This window comes from Anopheles coluzzii, chromosome 2 (assembly GCF_943734685.1).
Source record: "Anopheles coluzzii chromosome 2, AcolN3, whole genome shotgun sequence".
NCBI lineage: Eukaryota > Metazoa > Arthropoda > Insecta > Diptera > Culicidae > Anopheles > Anopheles coluzzii.
In genome coordinates, this window is record NC_064670.1 from 110,117,553 (window position 1) to 110,145,419 (window position 27,867).

A 27,867-nucleotide genomic window follows, 5' to 3' on the forward strand; every position below is an offset into this window, starting at 1 on the left:
GAGCGGGCATAAGATTGAAGCCAATTAGTGGTGCCGGGTGAAGGTTTCGTTGACCTTGCGTTGATTGCGATGAAAGGTTTGACCGGGTGCGGCGAGGCTGCGAACTTTGTTAGACAGCGGCATGATTGCGGAGATCGGGTGAAATATAAACAATCCGTGCTCTTTGTTCGAAACGATTGTTTTTTTTTTTTTTAATTTTTGGGTGGAAGGATTGTTTGGTTTTGATTTTCTGGAGGTGTGACTGCTTCAATGATTATGAAGGGCTTCTTTTGTTTATTTTTTTGATAGATGTGTTAAAAGGCTTTAGATTTTTTTATCTAGCATGGCGATAGGATCGATAGCATTTTTTTTTCAAACATTTATCTTGTAATAAAACATATTGTATTATGACTGTTCATAACTATTGTCTTAAAGCTTTCTTTTTTTTGTTATTGTTTTGTCAGTTTTTGAAAGTTCTAAGTTGAACTATAAAAAATATGTTCATTGCATAACGCGCGAGCAAATGTCTTTTATTATATTTAAATAAAAATGTCAGGTTTCAATGAGCAATTGAAAAGGTTTGATTCACACGACCCAAAATAATCAATGAGGAATAACTGAAAAATTGCTTCTTTGCAAAATGAATATCAGAAATTTATTCCCAACAGCAACTAAAGAATTTTTAAAATGTTTGATTCATTTAATGTGTTTGTGAGATCAGGAATATAACTTCAGTGAAGTCTATCTAAGAGTCTCATCAAGATAAATTGTTTCTTTAAGATAACCATTTTAAAGGTCCCGTAATATTCAATACTTTTCATGTCTCTCAAGATGAATGTCTTCCCGAGGCAAATATGTTCTAAAATCAATATCTCTTTAAGCTGGTCCCTGGAAGAATCACCTTAGAAAGATTTATAAAGAATAAGGAAAGGCCAGAGCCGGTCTCGTAGTACAGTCGTCAACTCGTACGACTTAACAACATGCCCGTCATGGGTTCGATCCCCAAATAGACCGTGCCGCCATACGTAGGATTGACTATCCTGCTATGGGGGGAAATCAATTAGTCACTGAAAGCCAAATCCCACTAGTGGTACAGGCAGGCCTTGACCGACAACGGTTGTTGAGCCAAAGAAGAAGAAGGAAAGGCCAAAATAGGATTTCTGATCAGTATGACGTATGTAAGTATAGATATTACTTAAACTCTCAGAAAGCAACTAATCATAATTAAATATCAATATCAATCAGTGGAACAGGTGCTCCAATCATTTGATAAGAATATTGTGAATTGTTCAGAATAAATTCTCCTACAATTTAAACTCATTTTTTAAATTTCCTTTATGTCATGATTTTATTTAAATATGCCGATCGATTCCCAGTTTCATTGGAATGTCATAGATTATTTTAAATGAATGAGAGTATGAGCTTTTAATGTTTAATACGTCCCAGTTGCTTCATTGCATTCGATACATTCGATGCATTCGATGTGTTCCGTCAAAAGTAGTGTTTTAATGCGCTGAAACACATTTCAAATCGAATGTGACATGCATTACTTCTGAAATGTTGACCCTAAACAAAATGCCCGGAAAGAAAAACAGCTCACTGTGTGTGATCAAGTAAAAACAACGCAAAACAACTCTCCACTGTCACCGCACAGTGCAACACGAATCGGCACTGCATCAACATACTTCAAACGCAAAATGCGTAACAGCCAAGCCCGCCAGCACCGATTGTTCCGCATCCGCAGTCGATGCATCCGCAGTGCCGGGACCGCAATCCGACGCAAAATTCCACCGAACCTAATTTAACTCCCTACCCGACCCGGTCCCGATCTGTATTCTGTATGGGTGGAGAGTCAAAATGAAAAACCCGTGGACAACATTCAGTGAAAATAGATACCCCGGCAGCGAGCACTGGAGTGGAATGTTTGTGAAAATATTGTGTTGCAAATAGATGAGCGTGTCAGGTTGCAAAATCTGGCCAGTATGTTGTGATTGAATTTGCATAACAAAGAAAATCATCATTTTCGTGCAACGTTTTCGAAGCTTTATCCATCTAGTGCTGCATCAAAATGGAGGTGTACTGTGAATGATACTACCAAACATACTGACATACTGCCCAAACCAAAAGCTTTGTGTGAAGCTATAAACTGTTCTAAAACTGCCCCAAGTATGTATGTGAGTCTCGATACAAAACATGTAATAATCATTTTCGTATATAATCTATAGTTTGGTCCAGCAACAAGCCCCAAGAGCTGACCTACAGCGTTTATCTTTCTGGGGCAGTTGGTCGAATGCAAAGCAACAGAACACCTCCGCTCACCGTCCGGCGACCAAACCCTTTACACAAGTTCTCTCTTAATCGTACTCCACCCCATTCTACCCCATTATGAAACGACGTCAGCCAATGGAGTGGTGTGCATCGAACGCGTATCGAACCACTCGTACGTCCAAAATTAATGATCTGTCTTGTGGTGTAATAAAGTGTCATTTTGCGTGCAAACGCGCACGCAGGTCAACTTTCCATCGTACGCGCTGCGAAACGGCACAGCGCCGGTGCATCGCTAAGGGCCAAATGTCAACCGATGGAGCCCTTCGAAACACACTGAAACACGCTGCGTCTGCCATGTGCGCGGTTGTTGCGCAATTTTGCCACCGTCGATCCATTTTCGCGATGTCTGCCAACGTGGCAGGCCGTAACGTTCAGCGTATGCAAATGATGCGAATGCGAATATAGAGTGCGCAGTATTTATGCAAAAATTTGACCGAATTTTCCGTACTCGATGGTCAGCGACGTCAAGCGGCCGGGCTGTAATTCGGGAAGCTGGCCACCGGAGCCACTATTTATGTCGACAAACATATGGGCTATAGGAAGGGGTATGGGTTTCAAGCAAAAGCAATCGCTCTTAAATGACAGTGTAAGCGACGTGTGTGTGTGGGGGTGGAAATTGTTCTGTTTTGCTGTGGCTGGATTGATATTGGCGATCGCATATGTTGAAATTAGTGCTTTGAGCTAGTTTACGATTCCTTTTTCATGCAAGATTTTACCAACAAAAATGTTGAATATCGCACATTTTACTATTTAAAGGCCGGGGTACATTATCCGTTCACGCTAGTGTAATTTCCATGTACACTAGCGCATCTGGCGGCGGCTGGTGGAAGCTTTTTTTTAGGTCATCGAGGAAATGATCGTGTCGGATCTAAAATTCAAGTAGTTTTTTCACCGTTTTTTATGCTAGAATGGCTGAAATACTTGCACAACATGTTTATCTATCAATTTCAAAGCTTTTCCAGTCCAGTTTAATAAAAAAAAACCTGAAAAAATAATATATTTTCTAAAGCGGCTCCAAATTGTTTGGCAAAATGCTTTGGTCAGCTGCCGCCAGATGCGCTAGTGAAAATTGAAATTACACTAGCGAGTACGGACAATGTACCCCGGCCTTAAGAAACCACTTTATTTAAGTGATATGACTAACTAGGCTGCTCTTGCGAGGAATAAAAAAAACTCGCTTTATGTATGCAAAAAGCAATCCATTAATTCAAAAATATATATTACTATTCGTCAATATGTTGCAAAATCACGGAGTAATGCGCATTAGTGTATCTGAACTGGAACAGGTTTGCAACTCGTTTCTGGGCTGAGTTAGATCCTGCTACTGTTTTAGAATTGTATAAAATATTAATGAGAGTTCCAGGACCTATGTAGGTTCAGCATCTTCTAGTTCCCTGATCGATAATGGTTCAGTTTCTCTGGATATGCTTCTAGGATTTAAAGAGCACCTGAGAGGAGAAACTCTTACAGTTTAAGTTAATTGGCTTCCATATGTGTAGTGCCTATCTTATTACGAATCGTTGTGCCACATCCTTTCCAGGGAGGTTGTTGATTACTTTCTTAAACACATTTTGTGGGACATTTCTCTTATCATGCGCATCGTCCAACCCATAACCGTAACAATCCAATCAAACTCCTTACATTAACTGCTCAAACTGTAGCTTAAAGATCTGCCAGCTCACACAATACAAAACTCCCCGACAAGCAGGCGAATGATGACGTCCAATTAGTGGGTTTCGAAAAAGCTGTTCCATTCTAACCCATCCATCCCCGGATGAAGTGACCCGGAAACAAGCAAAAAAAAAAAAAAAGATGCAAGAAACAGGAAAAACACCCAAAGTGCGTAATAATGAAGTGGTTTCGTTGCAGTACTTCGAACAAACTCGTTATGGCCGGCGCCCGCCCCCGTGTGTGTGTGTGTGTGCGCGTTCGTTTGGCTGTTTAACATAGAGAACAGCGATCCGCCGGACTTGGACAAATTGCCCAACTCCTCCGGGCATCCTTTAATAGCTAAACTTTGCTACCGATTTTTCGACTACAAGTTTTCCTTGGGGACTCGCTCCCGACGCTGCCGGCGCTGCCCTTCCCCCATAGCTTCTCGGTTCCGTTCGAGCGGAATCCTTCACAGTCGATTGCAGTGGATTTTCATCCAATTTCTTTTGGCTTTGACGAAGGGAGCGGAGTGAGCTGACGATAAAGACGTTTCACGCGAAGATGGACGGTTTCTTTTTTATTGAAGGAAGCAACAACAGCAACACTCCACGCTTGTGTATAACGATGAAAAGATTTGTTTCCATTTCCTTCCTCGATCACTCACGTCCCATTCCGGTACGGTCGAAAGCTAGAAAAATCTTTGTTTGAAGAAAAGCAGCGCAAAAAAAGACTTGAACGATTAAACGAAGCAACAAAAAAAGGCAACAAAAACCGGTAAGCCCAGTCTCCCAGCTCCCCCCAAAATGTTCTGTGAAATGTTGCCAAAACGGGAAATGGTGAAGTGAAAAAGTCCGACCTTTGTAACGAAGCGTACAAATTTCGTGAATCGGTCGGGGTCGTAAAGCATACCGGTGCGAGCTACAATTCCGTCCATCCGGTCGAATTAGGCTGATTAATCGATGATTAGCGGACTAGATTATGGGAGACATGGGGATACAAAAAAAAAAACAAATCGTTTGTCTGGAAGGGCAAAGAACACATTGTTGGGGTGGGAAAAAGGCGTACGAATAAGGCACAATTTTGCTGATGGAAAGATGAAAACTGGGGAAAACATTAAAACAATGCAATCTTGGTCTTTTTAAAGAATGCTTCGACTTACATGCGTGATTGAAGAAATTCGAAACAGCAAAAGGCTCAACGATAAGTTAAGGCGTGTTCAGAAAGTTAAGAATATTCTTAATTTTACTAAGAACAAAGAGATGGGAAAACAAGAGGCAACAAATAAATCGGGTTAAATATGAATAGCATGCCGGTCATGGAATGTGTTATTTTGTAAATATTTAACTTCTTTGCGTAGGACTATTTTATGTTTGAACTAATTATATGTGTTCTTATTATCCTTCCATAGTGTTTGTACAAGTGATTGTTGCACTTTAATTGCTGCATTCATTGTTATACATTGAACTAAACCTTACCTGCAAGAGATTTTTTTTAAATAATAATGATGTCCTGTTTTTTTTATTATTACGATTCATCTTATTTCTTACTTATACTACATTAACATGTAAAGGTATAACTTCAAAACAACATCAACATATCTAAATGCTAAAGCTTTAAAGAATACATTGATGATTTAAGCAAACTCCAAAGGTACTACGGCACCACTTGGATGTCACCAATCAATTACTCACAGTGACTCCAGAGTACGCTGTACTACGAAAACTACTTGACATCTTTGTACGTACGTATGCTTTGTTTCTAAATTTGTACGGACAGAGTCAAGGACATTGCAAAGAGTCGAAAAACTAGGTCGTAAACGAATTGGTGCATATTCCTTGGAGAGTGATCCGTTATACCTTCGAGTGTACTGCAGACCCGAAACCTTCGCTGTGCTGTGCAATTGGAAATGAAAAAAGTTTTCCAATACCTCAGTCAGTAGCAGTTGTGATTTTGGAGTTGGGAGTTGACATTTTTGTCAATTTCTCGCAATTCTGTTTTTTTATTCACAATGGTATTACCCTGACAGTACAGCGTTGTTTTTCAGGACTCCAATCGAGTTCCATTTGAAAGTGTGCAATTTCAGTCGAAAGCTGTTGAAAGAATGAACACACACACACATAATACGTCTTTTCGCAATCTTAGAACCTGATGCTGACCGTAGACGAAATGCATCGTTCACCGTTTCATCGGTCGGTTACCTCAAGCAGATTCGTTTGCATCTCCGCTCCTTGACCGATCATCTCGCGGAGCCCAAAATTGTAGACATCCCGCCGGTGATCGAAATGGGAGCCGACCAAAAGGGAGTGAAAGGGTTCGGTGGGCCCAGGTGAAAACTCTCACTTTCGTCGCGGGCGCGTTATCAAAATCGAGAAAGTTTCTCACCGAAACGGGCGAAGGTGGCGGGAACCGGTTTGAGGTGACGCAGCATCGCCCGCCAGTGGAACCGTGAACCGTGGCATGGGTCTCCCGATGAAAGATGCTGTTGTGTGTGTGTGAGCGCCCGCGTTCGTTCGCCGATTCCACCTCCCGGGAACATTGCTCCCGCGCTCCTGCAGCTCCGGTCCGTTTTTGGCAATTTCTGCAACCAGCGCTTCTAGCGAGGAAAACATGAATGTGTTGCGTGCGTTCATTTTTTTTTCCTTGCCTTCTTTCAAAGTTATGTTCGCTACGTCTGTCTCACTTCGATTTTCGAACATTTCGATCGAGTTTTGTGCGGCTGTGCGTGGTTCGATGGTATGCTAGGGGGTGACCTCGGGAGGGTTCGATGTCGATCCGGTTGACCAAAGCCGAGACCGATGGTCAGGCGACAGTGAAAGTGATGCCGAAATGTTTATGAAACGATGAGCGAAATTTCCATTTCATTTGAATGTCTTACGAGAGCGCGCTGCCCTCTGGGTGTATGGTGATAGTGTCGTCGTCGATGCAAGATGCGCATTGTTATGTAAGGGAAGAGTTAGAAGCAACGATTGATTTGGGAGTGCGAGTGAATACGAGGGTTCGAAAGGTAGAGCATATGTGAGCTTCATAGATGAAACAGACATTTTATATAATGTTTTGTTTAGAATGATTGCAATTGGCATGATGTTTTGGGCTTTAATGTATTGCATACATTTGTATGGTGATTCCTACCAATTCAGCATCGTTGGTTTTATTTCAAATATGTAAAATTTTACTTTAAAAAATGTCCAAAATATGTCAAATGCAGGTCCTATAACAGTGACCAAGACCGATCATTGCATGCAATACATGCTGTGTTCCATATATTTTATAATAACAGACTGTAAAATCATTTTGCATTGAGTTTTGTAAGCTTAAAAATTCATCAAAAAATGACTTTTGTATAAGTAGCGCCAAAAACAAATGATTCTACTAGGAGTTAGGTTGTCCTACGCTTTCTTTTATCTCAACTGCAGCAACAGCTTGAAGCACAAAACATAACAAGTTCAAGCTGTTGGCTCCGTAAATCTGCCACCAGCATGATGTTTTATTTACTTCACACCTTCGCTCACGCCATGCACAAAACACTGCTTCGCACAATCTACGAGACGGCCAACCCACGCAGTCCTCCCTTTCCAAATAATGCTCCTCCCGGCACCCCAGTAGGCACCATCATTCAAAGGCACTGTGCACCACTAAATTAGTTCCAGTGCATAATGCATCTTCCCGCCCCGTGTGCTATCGTCGAACGGATCTTTGCGGTACAATAAACTACGGCAACGGTGGGCAACACTATCGATGAAAAGCGCCCGCGTACCTGCCGGTGCCCCAGCTGCACCAGCACCCGGGTTGCCAATATGTTTTTCCAACCCATTTTCGGTTCGAATGTTCTTGCCGATACGGTGCTGCTGCAAGGCAAAGCTAACCGAATCGTAAAAACGTCCGACAAGAGCATGATCAGAGCATGAAGAGTGCTTCCAATGTTGCGTACCTGATGGTTGGGTTCCCACCGGCATTCTTTACACTTTTTTGTTTTGTTTAGAAGGGCGTGAATGGTTGTGTGTGTGTGTGGAAAAGCTCATACCCTGTAACGATTGCTTTTCTCCCCCATGCTCTAAGCTCGCCTCGAATGAGAGTTCTTCCAATCGTTCCGACCGAACCGAACCGCTTAAAAAGGAATATCGATTGTTGCACACAATGCCACACCGCATTGCCCACCTCCCCAAGGGAGTGTGAAAAGTGTGTGTATGTGTGTGTGGGTGTACATGTGCGGTTAAAAATTGAAATACTATTCACGTACCCGCGGGTATCTGATCCGATCTGGCGATGAAAAAGACGCATCCGCAGCATCCACCGAGAAAAAGGTGCTTCGTTGTTGCCCTCCCCAAGTGCAAGACACAGAGCGCGCACACAAGCACACACACACACACCTTTTTACTGATTCGTCGATGAATGTTCGGTTGAAACAAGTTGAAAAGAGGAGAAAAAACTACGAAGAACCTTTGAGGCAGATTCTGGCGAAAACTGCACGAAAGCGCGGGAGCATGATGTAAAACTCAATTACATTACCGCAGGTGGAAACATAGTTTACGCGCAACTGGAAAGCATTTGCAACAGAATGTTGCTGTTGTAAATTGTATGCTAGTATTTCGCGTGTTTTGATCTTTGGCCATACGTGTGCAACCGTGCAGTTCGTGCAGTTTTCGGCTCGAGTGAACCATTTTACTTCATCAAACATTCAGAACTAATCGGCAGCTTTTAATGGAATTCAGTACTTCTTGGAATTGTAATATTTATTTAGTTTTATTATTTATTTAGTATTTATTTAGTAGTTAATAAAAAAAACATATAGAAGTGAACTTTCAGTAACAAAATCAATCGTTAATACAAGTCATGTAAAAGTAAAACATTACATTTGAAAAAATAAATATAAAACTGCCAAACCGAGCTTTAACGAAACAGTGACTAAAAATAATAAAACTGTTAACAAAAGAGCCCTACAGCAAAATAAAACTGATAAGCTTGCCTTTGCCAAAATATACAAGTAATTAAATTGATTATAAGAACAATTAGTCCTTTAAAATGATTGAAATTGAAATTAATTAATATGTAAAATGCAAGAACTAATATAATACGTAGCAGCAGATTGCTCAACCTCGCTTCAAGATAAAAGTATTTGACATTGAATTGCAATAAATAGAAGTAAAATTTGAAATGAGCAAGGATTTTAAGACTTAAGTGGTACTAAAATACCCAACCTTGAATAATAAAAACGTACCTTTAGAAAAGGTCACTTAAATTTAAATGCCAAATTAAACCAATATACCATTAAAGAGCAATATGAAATTGAAACATATTCGCCAGATTTAATACATAAATAAATTTAAAAAAAAAACACGCACTCATTACACGATGCCCGTGTCCGTTAAGCCACAGCACAATCAGCCTTAAGCTGGCTAATCCCACGTTCGCATGCAAACAACAGCAACAACAACAACCACCACCAAAACAGCAACACAACACTCGGTGTGGACATGCTGGCCGACCATTATCGCGTTGGGACTGTTTTTCGCGCGTTTACGTCAACCACAGCCGAATTCGGTCCGTGCGGATTAATTCCACGGATTATCCTATTTAGTAGTTAATAAAAAAAACATATAGAAGTGAACTTTCAGTAACAAAATCAATCGTTAATACAAGTCATGTAAAAGTAAAACATTACATTTGAAAAAATAAATATAAAACTGCCAAACCGAGCTTTAACGAAACAGTGACTAAAAATAATAAAACTGTTAACAAAAGAGCCCTACAGCAAAATAAAACTGATAAGCTTGCCTTTGCCAAAATATACAAGTAATTAAATTGATTATAAGAACAATTAGTCCTTTAAAATGATTGAAATTGAAATTAATTAATATGTAAAATGCAAGAACTAATATAATACGTAGCAGCAGATTGCTCAACCTCGCTTCAAGATAAAAGTATTTGACATTGAATTGCAATAAATAGAAGTAAAATTTGAAATGAGCAAGGATTTTAAGACTTAAGTGGTACTAAAATACCCAACCTTGAATAATAAAAACGTACCTTTAGAAAAGGTCACTTAAATTTAAATGCCAAATTAAACCAATATACCATTAAAGAGCAATATGAAATTGAAACATATTCGCCAGATTTAATACATAAATAAATTTAAAAAAAAAACACGCACTCATTACACGATGCCCGTGTCCGTTAAGCCACAGCACAATCAGCCTTAAGCTGGCTAATCCCACGTTCGCATGCAAACAACAGCAACAACAACAACCACCACCAAAACAGCAACACAACACTCGGTGTGGACATGCTGGCCGACCATTATCGCGTTGGGACTGTTTTTCGCGCGTTTACGTCAACCACAGCCGAATTCGGTCCGTGCGGATTAATTCCACGGATTATCCTAGGAAAATGGCCAACTCCACTACCCGCAGACACGCACGCGGTGCAATGGAGCGTAGCCGTGCCGGCACGAGTCGTAGTATGGGTTTTGTGCCAATGATGCCGCTTCCGGCACACCTGTATGCATATCGGCGCACGGTGTGTGACACGGTACACGGATAGCATAAATAAACGGTTTTCGATTAATAAAAGTTCGCTTTTGGGTGGTGGCCTGATGATGGTGTGCCTTGGAGAATGGAGAAAGTTGTGTACGATGGGGCGGCTGGACACCTTTTCACACGCATACACCGTACGTGGTCAGCGTTGAACGGCTCGTACGGCCTGGAAAGGAAACACAATAAACCTCAAAAGGTTTTCCCTGTATTCTGAAGATATTGTTAAATAGGTTTGGCTTTTATGATATTATTGTAATATCCCAAAACCATACAACTTAATTTTCCCCGTTTAACAATCATAAACTTCATCAAACAGTGGTCTAAACCAACTCATCTATACAGTTTTCGCTTCAGTCGGTAAACAATTTCCCTTTTTCAAAGGAGCAGCTTGATAGCACGTGTTTGCCAATTATGAGATCTAATAAGACTGCACCACATTCGACTAGCAGCGAACGGGGGCGATGCTTAAAAGGCTTCATCTTCTGGAACATCAACTCGCCCGAATTACAGCACGAGATGCAGTGCACAACTTCTCCGCTGGATGTCGGCACTTCTCGTTATAGTATTTGTCCCGAGGAAACATTCCAAAATTATCTTCCCAAATTGCAAATCATTAGCCAATCCTGCTACCATCCTTCTGGCAACACCCAGCACCCCTCCCAGTTGATGGTTGCATTGTTCGATTCGGGTCTGGTTGCAAAGGCCGCGAAGCACCGAGGAACGCCTCGGTTCCCATTCATTCACTTGCACCCGGGCGAACGGAGGCTCATTAATGTTCAAATAAAGCCATAAAGTGCCTTACCGGGTACAGCGGAACAGCAGTGCCAGTGTAGGGCAATCAAACAAAAAAAAATGAACCCATCCCATCAAAAGGCAGTGCAGTGCAGAATGCTTCCTTCCTGCTGGAACACATCTCCGAACGGCCCCCCGAAGCAAGTTTGACTAGCGTGGAGGGGTTGTAGGGTTGCAAGGGAAAAGGATAAAACTTTCTCCGCAAGGAAAGGAATCGTTTTCTTTTCGTTTCGCATGAATTCGACTGCAACAATAGAAGACAAATGGTGCCGGAGCTAGGAGTATGGCGAGGCGGGCGCGCAAGGGGCATCGCAAATTGTAAGCCATAGAATGTGAAGACCATGTTTAACATTCCAATTTCATGACAATATTTTACCGCGCATTCGTGACTGCAGTGTGCTGGGGCGTATTCTGCATTTTACATGTGTGGAACATAAATAAGTAGCTTCCGATGAAGGTTTTTTCTTTCTTTGGTCTCAAGTTAACCGTCAAAAGGGAAGTGCAACATACCCATACAATGTATGCATTTTTCAAACTGCATTATGGAATGTTCGACTAGTCGGGTGGAAATCGAACCACCATTTGTTTCTGTCAATTGTGAATGTAATAATATGAGAATCAAATGACGGTTATTTACCAAAGCCATCAGTTATTTATAAAGTTAGCATGTTTCTATATTATATTGAACTCAAAGAGCGAGAGGAGTGAATTCACAATACTGTTTAAGGCACCACTTTTACAAAGAGTTTAGAATTAATTTAAGAGTTGGCACTATGTCTAACGTCCCTATGCCTCGTTACATGGCGATGAAAGAGAACCGTTTTCAGCCATGTTAATACGCCCCAACAACCCTTAACCGCTACGATGCATAATTAACTCCTGCTATTTCACTGTTGATTTCGCTTCCACCTTCAAAACCATCCTTAACGCGACCACCTAACCACACCGGGCCGGCATGCATCCGACCAGTAAATTATGGATGGAAATTTAATTAATTTAATCCAAACGTAATGACTCATCCTAATCGGTGCCACTCAATCGGTTTGATACTGCGGCCGATATTGCAGCAAGCACTGCACACAAGCTAGAACCGGCGCCAACATAACGCAGTAACTTCGTGAATTATTTCTCACTCCAGTTCTGCATCTGTCCACATCGTTTTCCTGGAAGACTTGTCCGCACATTGAGCATCACATCGCATCAAACATTGGCATCATCTTCGTGCACCCCCGTCGCAGAATCGCACGGCGCACTTGTGTACATCGCTGCATCATTCCCTCCTAAGCAAGCGCAACGGTCCGTCCTGTTATCTCTGATACTGAAATTAACACCCGTAAGACAAACTGGACAGCTTGTCATTTGTCAAAATGGGGACGATTGGCGAGCGGACGGTCGAGGACCGCGCGCAACATCCAAATGATCGTTGTGCTGCTGCTGCTGCTCGTTGATGGAGCATAATCAATTTAATGGTTCGTTGCGATAAATAAATCATCATCGATAATTAGAAAGCAGTAACGTGTTTATCATGATTTGTTGACGTTTCGCAGCAATCCATGGGGAAGCGTTCTGCGTATCTGCTCGTGGAAGCGGTCAACCATACCGGGATGGTGGGGTCTATTTTCTGGGAAGAGCATTTTCTGGAATAGAAATTCCAAGGAACTTATGCGGACGTTCCAGTCGTTTCGTAAGCTGTGTAGCGAAGCACAAACAAGGTACAACATTTATTATTTGCTTTAGCATCTCAGCATGTTCCAATATTTATTCAACTCTAAATATTGGACGAATGTTGCATCTAACATTTTTTATTTTATTCAATTCATAATTTTTCTCAAAATAATGGCCTTTTTGTAAGGAATTTTCGGTTATTTCTGGTCTGATTATAATGAATGAATTATTGAGCTTTATTTCACTCCAACGAAGAACCATTGTCTTCTTTTCAAAGAAAGAAATTTTACTGAAGCTTCTACTGTTTGTTCTAGCTTGGTTTCTACTTCGTTTATTATTGGAAAACAGCAAGACTACTCTTACAAACTATGTTCTGCACTACAGCGACAACAATGTACGTTCTTGCTATCAGTTGAAAAACAAGCAATGATAGGGTTAAGAGCATTTCTGGGCAGCATACTAGAAAAACTACACCTCCTGTACAGGTGAAAGCTTTCCTTCCTTCTTTCCTTCTTGGAATTAATTCTATTAAGACAAGGAAATAACATCTTGCTCAATGTTTTGTAGGTAATGAAGAGAAGAAACATGAAAGTGCAGCAGGAAATTTGAATTTGGAACTCTGTAAATAATATTGATATCGCTACTGAAGCATTGCAAAGTTAAAACGATTTTTGGTTTTTCAAACTGTGTGCTCTGTAGTCATTGGTTTAAGAAATTTTCTAAGTTTATTTTGTTGTAAATAACCACATGTTTACCCTGCAATCACTCTTTATTCTCACTCTCACTCACTATCCATTCTAACGAATGAAATAATGATGATTATTATAATCATGTTGACGGTTACATTCGAGTAAAAAGGTTCCTTTTTTGTTAGCTCCATCTGCTTCCGGTCTAATCATAAATCAGAACCTTCCATAAACGGCAGCTCTCCCCCAGTAAACTTCCATTTTCCACCTCATTTGTCAGCTTAATAACAAATTCATTAAAAGATAGAGAGGGAACAACAACAAAAAAAACGAGTAAAAACAAACTTTTCAAAAACACTCTTTTCCACTCGACGGGCGTGTGTGGAAACGGGTGGGCTAAATTTCCCGACATGCTTACAGTGCTTATCATCTTGAGATGATCTTGAGCTTTTCTTTTTTGTTAGGTGTCCGCCCCAGTACGACACCGGTAAACTCCTCCTGAGAAGGATTTACGACTTCCATACCTGCAGCAAATGTATGGTGGTACCGTCGGTGTTTGCCCCGGTCGTTCGGCGGCTCGGAAGTAAATTAAAAGCTCATAAATAGATTTGGCAAACGTGTGCATTTGGGTGGTGTGACAGCGACAGCCACTTCCCCTCAAGGAAGCTGTCAGCAGCTTCCGAGCCAGCCGAATGTGGGTGATAAAAAGTGACATTTTCAGATTGCCTGGTAAAAACTCGCTAAAACCTAAACCCGGGGGGGGGGGGGGGGGGGGGGGGGAGAAGCTTTTATGGGACATTTTGATGGGATTTTATTGCGACAACTTTTAGTCCGCTCGAATGCCATGTACATGTTTGGGGTAGTCTATTTATATATATTAAAAGACCATTTTCTTTTTCGATACTTTCCTTGCTTGCAGAATGGTTCCATCCGATGGCGAAAGTTAGCCATCTACCAATGAGGCGCTATCCGACCGATCAGCCAGCAGCCGTCAATGTAGATCCAATCAACTTCTATCCACCGGCGAATGCAGCGCATCATCGGGTAAGTGAGATGGGGATGCCGATTTGCAAAATCGACAGGCAATTAATGTGTGGTACTACTACTACTACTACTACTACTGCAACTACTTCTATGATACTCTATAACTGAACTGATTGCTATGTTTGTACACGACATCTTGATCTTGGGCAGGTGTACACACCGTTAAACCTCTGTCCCATCTGATTGTGACAAAAAAACACACACATCCATTAGGTACAGAGAGCTTTTTAATGGCATCAAATAAAAAGTGAAACCTATGCTGGCATTCACCACCCTTTCCCTTTCCCGTTCGGGAGTAGTACAACCATGATAGTAATGAGCAAAAATAAACCCGAGTGCTGTAAAACATGCAACGAAATAAAATTTAAATAGCCCAAGAAAACGAGAGGGGAAATAGAGTCAATGGAGGCAAAAGCACCGCAGCGCATAACACTCATTAAGCTTCGAATAATGGGTGGTGGGGTGTAAAAAAACACACACACACACACACACACACCCATCATTTATGCTCACACCAATCGAGTGCCAGTTGACACGAGTTTGCGTTCAAATGGTACCCCAGCAATGTGAAAAACCGACAGCGGAGTGAAACAAAAAAGGGGATAAAAACATACATATCACACAGGAAAACAAACAAACCGTAATCATGCACGCAAAGAGAATGTGCCTAGTCCTACCTCGCTTTATGGTGAACGTTTTTTTTTGTTTTGCGATCTGGCGCCGACTTTTTTTACTATCTTCCCACTTTAGTCGTCTCTCGCAAACTCTGCTTGCAAAAAAATGCAACTCTCCAGGAACGTTTCGTGAGGGGCAATAACAAAAAAAATGTATCTCAAGGAACACAGGCAAAGCAGCGCTTAAATTACCATTTTGATGCTCATTTATGGTCAATTGTTCTGCAGATTCGGGCTTGTGGTTTGTTCAGATTGTTCCACACGGCGCATTTCTTGCGAATAGAGAGCGTTCAGCCGTTCCCGTTTATGCAATGTGATGTTGTAATATTGCTAGCGTTGTACTTGCCCAAAAAAGATCCGAGCGAAAACATCGATCCTTGTTGGCAGGCGAACAGAAGCAGCTCACCTTTTGGGGGATTGTGTTTGATGGAATTTGAATCTGTCTACGTTTGTATGGCGGTGTAAAACGAAATTTGAATATGTTTATCCAAATTTTAAAATTAATTACTCACGGTTCTTGAAAATACTGGCAAAGAATTTCATGTAAATGCCATATTTAACAAGCTCGAGTCATACTATAGCTCGTGGCGTAGCGGGCTTCCTCGAAATCTGTGTTGCTGAAATTCTGAAACAGCGAACCATCGAAGCATTCAATTCCTAGCAAATCAATACAAAGTAGCCTGTCGGGTACGCTTCATGCAAACCTGCTCACATTTCGCAAGAACTACTCTTGGGACGAAAAGTCGAGTACAGGGCAGAAACAGACATAAATTAATGCGAATAAAATTACGCATATACTGCTTGCTTGTGCTTGTGTGTTTTATTTGATTGCTTCGGCAAATGTTGTACCACCACAGGTGATTCCCACTAAGCCGCTAAGCGCAAGTGAGAAACTTTGTTTTGAATGTGAATTGAAATTTGCTTTTTTATGCATCCATCTTAACTTACGTGTATTGTACTTTCCCAGGAAGAAGCGGAAGTTGTTTAATGAAAAAACCGACAACATTTGTTGCTTAACGTTCTGTTTCGCAGCAAAGCAAAAAAATTTGTAATGTATTACAAATAATCCCCTCGTATCAGAATAATAATTCCTACTGAGAATACTGAGGGAAGCGTTGATGAATGCTCTTCATTCATCATAATAAGGATAATCATGTTTTCAATATAATTATACCAACGTGCGTTTTCATAATTTTTAAGTTTGTAATAAAAAATCATCTTCCGTTAACGTTTAACATTTCCCTTCAATACGTCCAATAATAAAGCATACACCATATACCGCACCATACCTCGGCTTCCGTAAAGCTTCCGCACCGTTTCCGGTTCTGATTTGAAATTCTTTGTATGTTTTTGTCCACACCTATCATACCTTCCTACTTAAAGGTCCAAAAAAACCTCCCGGAAGAGCGCCTTCGGTGTGCTTTCACGCACAGAGCACGCACACAGCTCCACATACACATACCCACGTACAATCTCAATACTGAATCCTGCCAAAGACACCGGATTTTTCTACCGACACAATCGAACAAGCAAACGGAAAATCTGGTTTCCGGTGCACCGAAGCACCGTGACAGTAGGGGCTGCCTCCTTTCACGGATGAATCGCGTGGGAATTCAGCGCACCGGAGCGTGCCTTCCGGCCAAGCGCTGCTCCTGTGCGCGTCTCCCTCCGATGTGGTGGGTCCATCGCAGTGGCATTGTTTCACAGTTTTCACTCTACCAAACGTGTCATCGTGCGTTACGTGTGTAGCCGAGTTTGCCGATAGGGTTACTGCTGGTGGTATCTTTGCCGCTTTTTTCCGTTGAGGTTTTTCATTGGCAAGAATAGGCAAAAACAAATATATATCGTTCCCACTTTCAACAACCGAAGCGATAAGCGATACCGGGGTGGAATTGGTAGATGTATTTTTTATCGCTCTTTCGCTAGCTCCGAGCTTCGTTCCTGTACGTTCTGATTTCGGCACGACCATTCCTTCGGGAGACAGAACGGGAATTTGTGTCACACAAAAAAAGTGTGCCACATTTCGTGGCATGTGTGGTAGGGAGAGTTAATATCACTGCGAGTATTCGGGTAGTAGGGAGGAAGTTGGTGGACACAAAGCAGCACAGGAAATGATTGATCGTATCAGTCTTATCAAAGGTACTAAACTACTGTCAGGTGGAGAGTTAGTGGACAGCATGTGTCGTTAGGGCAAAAGTTGGGCGGACGCTGTAACGCTGAAGTAGGGCAAGGTACGAGGAAAGCATGCAAATGAATGTGTGCGGTGAGCAACAATGGTGGACAATGGGATGTTGAAAGGCGACAGCTTAATTTCATTCGCGTTTGCAATGGCGTTTTTGTCAACGGTCAAGGCCAACGTTCCTCCGATGAAATTAGTAAAGGATACATTTTTCTCAGTTTTACTTAGTTGGCTAGAATACTTAATGCGTTACGCTGAATCAATTCCATGGCTCTGAATACATCTGACAACTCAGCATTTCATAGTAATGCATTAAGCAAAATTATCAGGAATTTAAATATATTGAAGGATTTTTCAATATCTAAAAAGTGCCTTGCTTCACAGGGCCTTTTACTAACCTTTGATGATTAAAGAGGCTTTTTGTGGTCAAATTGCGCGAGTTGAAAACAATTTCAAAAGTTCTGGAATTTTGTAAGCCACATGAACTATTCGTAGTCGAAACCTAGTAAATACACATATTTATAAATGTTCCCGTTCCATAGACGAAATTCAACTGAAAGGTATAAATCATCATTTGACCCAGAAATTGACACTGACAATAATGATCTACAATAGAAAAGTGAAAAAAGCTCACAATCTATTAACAGTAATGAATGAATTAAATTAATTTGAAGTAATCTTTATGTTATGACTTTTTCAACAATATATTTTGCCACAATGTTCAGGATTACAAATATGAATTTATACGCCTATCATCCATTCATGAATCAATTAATCGATTGATGCTGTAAAAGTCAAAACTTCTCCGAATTATGGAGCAACAATACCAATAACTATTATGCTGCTGAGACAAAACAGCAGTTTATTAATCTTCTTTCATCCCCATCGCACCCGATCCATTGCAAAACCTAACCCAAACGCAACCCATCGGGATCGGGATAAAGTTAAGTTTTAGGAGATATTTCAACACTCACAACGGACGCTGTCCATTTCCGTTTCTGCACTACGATTCTGTCAAACAAAATGACCAGCAAACTAAGCAACCTCATCGCGGGAATTACCAACATCCGACCCCGATCGATCGAGCCATTCAGGCGTCAATTAAACGGCGATTGAATAGTTTCTCGGCAGTCGGGTGATGCCCGTCCGTTTGGACTTTGTTTGGACCAAGAACCATGGTGACGATGGTGCGCGTAAGAGTGAGCAAGATCGTACGATGCATCCCCGAGGAACGTGCAATGCGCAGGTTGCGGCTAACGGCCGACGGGTGGCCGATAATTAGCGGAAAAGTGAAATGGACTCCCTAATTGTGAGGTGCGGCCTAATTGATAAAGCACAACCGTGACGTGACCGGCCAACGAGTCAATCGTTTACGTCCAGCGGGATACGCTGATCGTACGTGACCATTGGTGCCGAAGAGTTGGTGCGAGTTTTCGCGCCAACGCTTTTTTTGCGGGAGATTGCTTCCGGAGACGCCACGGCTGAAGGTAATTACTTACACCTACATCTCTAGGGAGCTCCCAAAAGCCAAGCTAGACGGATAGGGAGTTTGAGATAAAACAAAATGAAGATTTATTATCGATGATCGACCGGTGCGAGTGGCTTCCAAGCGCCGTCCGGAGAACAGTTTTGTATTGTTCACCTTTAACAGCAGGCAACTTTCTTCCGCAAATGTGAACCACAAAGTGATGCAACACTCTCGGTGACATCTTTCTAGCCAACATAACACTAAACCAAAAGCTGTCAACAGCGGAAATGTCGCCGAATCGATTAAAAAATAGCAAACACTGGGCCTCATCGCGAACGAAAGTCGATAACGGAGTGGATAATTTAGTCGATCGGTTAGCAAAATTCCAATGTTATCCAATTGCGTTTTCTCAATCAGAATCTTCGCTAACCGATCGGTTTGGCAGTGGAGTGGAATGGTGTTTGCCGCCATAGCAACGTGGTTAAAAAGTCGAGCAGTGGGATATGCAGTTGAAACCTTCATATAAAAAAAACCATTTCAGTCGGTTAGCCATATCTACTGCTCCACCCCAGTTGATATAACAGTGGAAAACTAAATAATTTTAAAAACCATGTTTAACAGCTTGCAAAAAAGGATGTTTTATCGCTGTTTGAGTTATTTGAGATGTTTTATCACTCGAATTAGCTAAAATATTCTTTTTTAGAAAATTTAAATTTACCTGTTTTTTTATAAACAATCAAAACACATAAATTTAGGTTTATAACAGGTATCTAGTTTTTATAGTTCAAGCTAAGAAATAAGAAACCAACACAAGAAATCCTTTTCTGCTAATCCTTCTCTTTTATCCAACCTTATGTTATGGTTTATTATCTTTTGTTATGGCTTTATGGCATGTTAGATTCGGTTCCGACACGTACATACAACGAGATTGAGAAGACCAGTAGGATCACTTGGTACAAGAAAGTGTAAGCAACTCATATCCGTTGGAGCGGCGAGTTCCGGTCAGAATCGTTTGCGTTGCCTTGTACCTATCGAAGGTGTTGTGCTTACTTGTACCTTCTGGACTATTCCCAAAAACTCGGGGTTACTTATGGATGGCTACAGTCCGAGAATGCTCGGATTGACTCACACATCGCTAAGTTTCATGCCTCGTGACAAACGCGTCACCCAATGAACTTTTTTTGTTCATCCATTTAAACGAATATGTAAACTTGAAAAACATTTATACTGAATCACATAGATTACAATTTTAACGTAGTTATTTTATTTTTAACAAATCTGACGAAATCATCATCGTATGTGTGGAAGCACACTCATTGTCGTATCAAGCTCGCCAGGTTTCAGTGGACAGGCCATGTTAAACGCACGAACGACCCAGGTGTTGTGCAGGGAGAGGGGGTGGGGGGAGATTTCATCTCTTGGCTTTGAATCAAATACACTTTAATTTTTTTCTTGGGGGAGTGAGGGGTATTGGTCGGAATCCGTCATATATGGGCCCCTGTAGTCTTTGAGTCTCTTCGTCCATGGAGCCTCTATCGTTCATGGAGGTCCACGATGAGACTACTGTACACACCATATATGCTGGACTTTATATCCACGGAGCCTCCTGCGGCCAATCAGTCCGCTTACGGTTAAATCCGCAATTGCGGAGAAGGCGTAGTAGGTTTAAATTTAAGTGGCCAGATGACTTGGAGGCGTCAGTCATTAAGGAACAAAGCGTTAAAGTAGTGACCAGGATAATGGACTGGCGAGGGCGAGAGACCGTGAGCGGTTTCGGACACTCCTTATTGCACGGAATAAGTGTACCGCGTTGTTTCAATATATTTTTGCACGAGGGCGTAAAATACGGACGTTCACGGATCCAACGTTCGCGGTGGCTGGAGTTGATGGACGCACATGGTATATGGCACAGGACAAGCGTCAGTGAAGGTGGCAAGCTCAGAAAGGATTCAAACCCCGTCCTCCAGTTCATACGATTTTGTTTCAACTAGACTTGTTCAGCCTACAACCCGTTTTACACTTTACCCGGATTGTTTGAATAGGCCTACAGTCAGTACTGTCTAAGGCCTGGTGTGGATTCTTCACTAGATGGTCCGTAAATAAGCCAAATTTACTATTTTATTCATTCCGCAAAACAACACCTCTAAATGTAAACAGAAGTTTAATTGACAGATAGGCAAAATCAATGGCTACTCGAATCGGAAAGAGTTATCCACCGGTGGAGAAGTTATCCACCGGTGGAGAAAATTATCCACCGGTGGAAAATAAATTCCACCGGTGGATTCGAGCAAATTAACCGATCGGATAAATTTTATCGACTTTCGTTCGCGATGAGGCCCACTGCCAAACGTGAATTCGATTTCGTAATTTTGCCGCATTATGCCGTGGGTCTTCTTCTCGTGTCGTACCTCGTTTCGGGCCGGAGAAATGGCGCGGACACTAACCGGTGCGATTTGATAATCGCGCATCGAAATGGGGAGAAATTATGCATCCGTGAGCAGAAGATTTCATAGCATAATGCGCGCCCGGTAACGTAACCGGAACGGTATCGGAAGAGGAGCCTAAAAAGGTATCCCCTTTTGCCGAAGAAATGGCACACCAAATTTGGCACCAAAGTTCGATCTAGAGTGTGCGTGCTTATGCTATGCCCTCCCCGGGGTGGATGATAAATATGCAAATTTACTTTTACCTCCATGCCTTCTGCACGGGGGAGGGTACCGTGTGAGCGATGTGAACGAGTTTGAGCACGTCACAGCGAGCCGAAGCAAATGGAAAAATGGGGTGGAAAAAAGTGTTAAAAAATTCAAATGAATCTTTTGCGATTCGTTTTGATGATCTGGGGAAATTTTAACGCCTCTCTTCGGGTGGCGCACCAGAAAGGCAGGCAAATTTTATTGCGAATGGGCCCCGGTCTGTTGGTTGGAGATGTGCGGGTGGCTTGATTATACATTTTTAAAACACGATCGTCAATGCCGATGCTTCCGGGATGCGTGTGTTCGATTTCCGGCACCACCACCGGAGAGGATGAGCAAGCGTGGACACGAAGGACAAATGTGCGTTTTTTATGTTATTGTGAATGTCACGATGCTGTTTGGCTGGCTTTCGGGTCCTCTCTTCCATAATCGATTTGGCTCGATTGTTGTTCCTGGCCGGGTGCCGGTTTTATTCGCGACACTTATGTAACACTGCCGGAGGAGCATCACTGCTGGGTGAGCGCCGGCAACTTTATGTTTATGCGCAATTTACGCGCGCGTGTGTGTGTGTAGGTGCTTCAAATACGCCCGGCTAATGAAAAGGTTAATACGGTTATCGTAAATTTGATTGCGAATCGTATCGGGTCGTTTTTCTTGGATGATTTTTTTATTTTTTTTTTTTGTGGGGAGCTTTTTCTTTTTTCGATTGCAACCCGGAAGTGCGTATCGATTCTTAATTTATTCCTCCTGTGCACTACGGTTCAATTTCTTCGCGAATATTGATTTGCGAGCAGAAGGGACAATTGTGTTGAGGGACTGTAGAGCGATTGTTGTTTGCAAATGAAATGGATTGTTTGCAATTGATGAAAATAAAAATGGCCCTGCTACTAGAAGGGCGTTGAAATGACTTAACTTCTTATGGTTTTTATTAAAATCATATCATACCAGACAATGGTTGACATACGATGAACATGCATACGAGTTTCAGTAGCAGGACTGTAATACAGGGTTTCCCACGATTTATTGGTTGGTTCCCAACAAGTTTTGGTGGGTTCCTATTTTTTTTTTTTTTTTTTGGTGCGTTCCCACGACTTTTTGGCCATTTCTTAGAATTTGTTGGTCCAATTTTATTGATATCCAATCGGAAAATACCAATAAATTATGGAAACGAACCAAAAATATAAAAATATATACGATCAAAACATTGTGGGAACGCACCAAAAAACCATGGCAACTGACCAATAAATCGTGGGAAACCCTGTAAAATAAAATAAAATACTATTTACAAAATAATTAAATACAACGTTAAAAACATAATAAGCCATTGAACTTATTAACGAAATTCAACGCATTTTTTACGATGTGCGATAGCATATAGTGATATTAGGCAAAACTAAGTAAAAAATAAACGTCTCCATCTCCTAGAAACTTCAACTACTGAAGTCTTTGGTATAAGCTAATAAAACGGTTATTCTTAGCTCTATTGCTAACATACTGGAGGCATCAAAAGGCTTAATATTTTTTAAGAACGAACATAAATGAGCATTTTGATCATTATTAGTTAAATTATTTCGCTGTTCATGATTAACTTCGTGTGGCATAGCGAAGAAAATAAATGAATGTCTACACGCCAATCACCTCGACACCTCATCAGCAATTAACCTAAACGATGCTACAGCAAGACGTCAGTTTGTGTGTGTTTTTTTTTTTAAATTATAATGAGAGTAAAATGCAACACATGCTTCGTCGCAAATGTTTGATGTCAGCAGCGCATCTACCGGCTCTTAAGTTGCTATACATATTTATGAAAATGTGCATAGAATCATACCCTCTTCCTCTGCACAGTAAACGACCCACCACTGCTCAGGAAAGTAGTTTTTCCCATCAGTTGTCATTCGAAAGTCGAAAACGAAAGGAGGAAAAAACAACTATGTTTCATCAAAACCGTAGCCTGTGACTTGTTTAGTTTATTTATCTTCTCAAAGTTTATCTGTCAGTTGCTTTCAGGCCAGCGTAGAAATTAAACGTCAGAACACACATTTGCACACTGCACATTATAGCATAGCGTAAAAAAGAAGCAAAACAGAGTGAAAAAGAGCAAGAATGGAGAGAGAGAGAAAAAAGAACATCAACACATTTCTACCGCATTGGAGCAGAAATTTACATTTAATGAATTTCAACTTTTGCTCAGTATTCAGTACACACACGCGTATGTGTCGTTTGTTCTCCCCCACCCTGCCACGGATCTCCTTAGATCATGTTCATGCTTTTGCTCGTACAAACAACCCAGAACTTGGTGCAAAATGTATATATATATATATATATATATATATATATATATATATATATATATATATATATATATATATATATATACCTATGTGTCTATGTGTAGTTCTGCACCTTGGCTGTTGCAATTTTAATTTGATTAACTTTCCGCCGGTGAAAAGTTTGTGCTCGTCTTGTTGCGCTCTTTTTGGAAGTGAGCGCTAACGTTGCGTCGGCTGTGTACTCCTAAAAGCGTGCTGCACTGGGATCGGATCTTGGCTCGCTCTATCTAGCGGTGGTTAAAATAAACTTAACATGATCCGTACATGCAGCGCCAAACGACGATGCTGTGCGAGACGTAATTGGTGCGGTCTTGTGTTGTATGCACCCGACCAAAGCGGAGCAGGAGCGTTGTGTTGCATCAATTTGCATAGATGATCCTTCTTTGTACCTGTTTTATGAAAATTTTCTTTTCATGAGTTTCATATGACACGGGAGAGAGTTTATAAAAGTTGCAGCCAGGCGCAGCGTGTACGAACTTGTACGTATACATTGATGTGAGCAAACGAGCTTTTAATGTGTTGTGCACATAATTACTTTTCGAGCTCAAGAAATAGGAACACATCAGAATGTTTATTGTGCAAGGGAGGTTAAAGGATAGAAATAAGCACAGTAAATACCTCTAAATATACCCGATACAATGCAAATGGTTCAATTACGTTCGTATTGACGGTAAGACGATAGCATAAACTCAACCATTCCAAATGTATTTAAAGCACCTTGCACCATCAATATCAATTACAATTGCTAAACTGATCGCTCGCTCCACTTGCTCTTCCACCTTAAAATAACTTCTGCTGAGCAAACAGCTTCTGCTGGCAGCTGCATTTCCTCCCATCAGCATCATCATCATCATCATCATCATCACGAAACTCCGACGTCAATCGTAATAATTTCTCATTGCAACGTCTCGGTTCAACAAATCTCAATACTTCTGCACCGTGCCCAGCGTGTGTCAGAGCGACCTCGACCGTCGATTAGAAACGACCCCCAGTTCGACCCACTTTGGCCACCTTTGGGGGAGTGTGGATCCTTTTTGCCCAACGAACCCCTTCTGGATGTAGGATGCTCTTGCAGACAAATAGAAGGAATGAATGTTAAAGACAGAGAGAGAGTGAGACCGAGGGATCAGTTATGGTTCGCTGCGGTAGATTGAATTCATACGCCGTAACATAACTCCTTCGCCCGTGAGTGCGCGCCCCCGTCGAAGGTGAAATTGAACCGAATCCATATGGAAATGGGATCACAAAGAAGCACACCGCCGTTCCGATCTTACAGCATCGGAACTGGACCGTTTATGCTTGTTATATTGGGTGTGTGTTAGCGTGTGTGCGGGTGTGTGTGTGGGAGTTTGCGTTTATTTCTTCCTTATTTGATATTACTTTCCCTGTGACGGACATAGCATAAAAACATGAAATAAGAAGAGGTAAAGGCAGAAGCTATTTCGGACCACGGCGGAAAAGGTTAACTGGAAGCAAACGGCCGGAACTTATGAGTGCTTCCGGTGCAAATAAGCGGAACCGAGTGGGTTTTTGGGATTCTACCGGCGCCGTCGTGCGCCAGGTTGGGTTTCACCCTGAACTCCGTTCCGAAGGTAGGTTTCTGATCGTTTCCTTGGTTTTGCCTTCACATTGGTTTTGCCTTCAGCTGCTGCACTTGTACGCGATTTTTGTTTGCGTAGGGTGTGTGCAATTTTAAGCAGCCGGTTGAGCATAGGTGTAAGATCCTTTTTGCTTTCGTAGATTTGTTTTAATAAGATCAGTTATTGGGATATTGAGGAAAGGGAAAAAGCAATTCTTTTAATATTTTCCAATAGTTTATAATGGAATCTTATGAGGATAATGGGAAATCATTCGAATAAACTAGCTTCAAGTTTAATTTTCTTGAAAAGTGTTAGTAAAATGGGATAGATTGGTATATTTGGTGGTAAATGTTTTATGAAGAACATTTGTTTTTGTTTTATATAATGTATAAACCCAAGCCAATATCACTCTTCGAATGTTTTACTCACTTAAACTTATCCGTCTGACATTGAGCAGCATGAAAGTAATAACAAATTTTCATTCTACGCTCGCTGGAATAATGCCATGTTTTGTTAAACTTGAAGAAGAAATGCTTGTGCTTATTTAGCACAAAACGGTCCTAATTATTATTGTTATCTTTAAAAAAACACGCACACAAAAACGCACAATTGTTTACACCCAATTCTCACTCTCAAGATTATTAGTACAATAATTATCGTCAGAACTAATACTTAAATGGGAACTTGGGGACTTTCAATGGCAAGCTTTGGTATTAGAAAACTAAACATGGGTTTAGACTAGAAGCCTCCAAGCTTTTCGGTTCGCCGCTCACATTGCTCGGCAATTAAGGCTGTTGAAGGTTATCTTGACCCTACCTTTAGTTAATGAGAACGTTTGAACCTCATTTTGATTAGAAAATATTAGTTCATATAGTAATTTTGTATAGCCTTCAACTATTGTAGTTTGCTTATCGTCTTTAAATAGTAAAAATTAAAGATCAAAATATTCAAAGCATAGATTTACAAAATCATCACCTGCATGTGGCCGTAGTTTGGAGACCACTGGTATACTTTAGACGAAAGTAGACAAGTCACAGTATTTGGGTCAAGTATGAAGAATATAAACAATATACGAGCACGAGAATTTGTTGGCACGTTTTGCAACTTGTTCTAGATATGTAGGACAAAACTAAAGCCTAATTCAAGACTAATGTCAAACATGATTTACAAATCACACAAAAAATAATCATCTTGTGATCCTACATAATCTTCTTCGTGTAAAAGCTTAACAATGTTTGCAAAAACATCCCCTTTTTTTCTTCTTAAAGTCAAACCAGTATGTCTCATCGGTAGTACTTCACACCGACAACCATCAAACCTTCAACCCTTTTGTGCCCCCCCCCCCTCTCCCTCTCGTGCCAGACTGATTTAATAATAAGTACCACATATTCTTCACGACACTGGCGGGGCGCGGGCACAAAACATAACCGCAAAACCCATCACCCAACGCAACGAAAAGCTAAACCATGTCGCCGCGTGTTGCGGTTCTGCGTTGAATGCAATAAATGTACCGGATGCCATGCTGGGCTGCGTCTTCAATCTCGAGCCGCCATAATTCCCGCGCCATGTCTTTACAATACCTCCCGAGTGCGTCGAAACCGGTGACCGGCGAAAAAGAACGACACATCAATGGGAAACGTTAGCGACGTGGTGGGCGAGAGCGCCGGAAAACCCCCGTGGTCGTAAAATCATGTGTAAATACTCTCATAAAGCTCCACCAAGATTATCGCCATAATCCGCACCAAAATACACACACACACACAGGGAAGACACAGGATATGCCGAGAGCTGGTTTGGGCAGGATTGGGCGGTGCACGATGGCCGTAAATCGGGATATTCCATTCAGCGTATTCAGCGGAGGTGCCTTTGGGGCGGAAAATTGAAAACTGTCCATCGCCAGGAAATTGGGAAGGAAAGGAAGGGCCGCGGTGAGGTGAGCGGTCTGAAATGAGAAAATCAAACATGATGCCTCCGCGCGTAGTCGTCCGGTGCGTCGTCGGGTGCTCTGGTTGTGAAATCGATACCTATTTAGGATTTACTTCCGCGCAGCGCAACGCACATTGGGAGGGCGAAAATCACGCTTCTTTTCGGTACAACGCTTAGGGGTTGTCCGTTGCCACCCGGGGCAACCGGAGCATAACGTTGCTAACTTACGCAAATTGCTTTGTTTTACGTGAAATCGCTATCAGTGGAACGGTTGAACGAGTCGAGCAGCACCAGCATCGTGTCGTGTTCATTTACTGAAGCAATTTAATGCAAAGACAGC

General features: G+C 41.5%; 1 protein-coding gene across 1 annotated transcript in view; it reads left to right on the forward strand.

Annotated features, from left to right (window-relative positions):
* LOC120948513 (uncharacterized) overlaps positions 1 to 27,867 on the forward strand; it is a 61,435-nt gene that overhangs the window by 14,629 nt on the left and 18,939 nt on the right. Inside the window, exon 2 of the mRNA XM_049605650.1 lies at positions 14,553 to 14,677. Coding sequence (XP_049461607.1) covers positions 14,567 to 14,677 — 111 coding nt within the window. The 5' untranslated portion in view covers positions 14,553 to 14,566. The remainder of the gene's footprint in view (positions 1 to 14,552; positions 14,678 to 27,867) is intronic.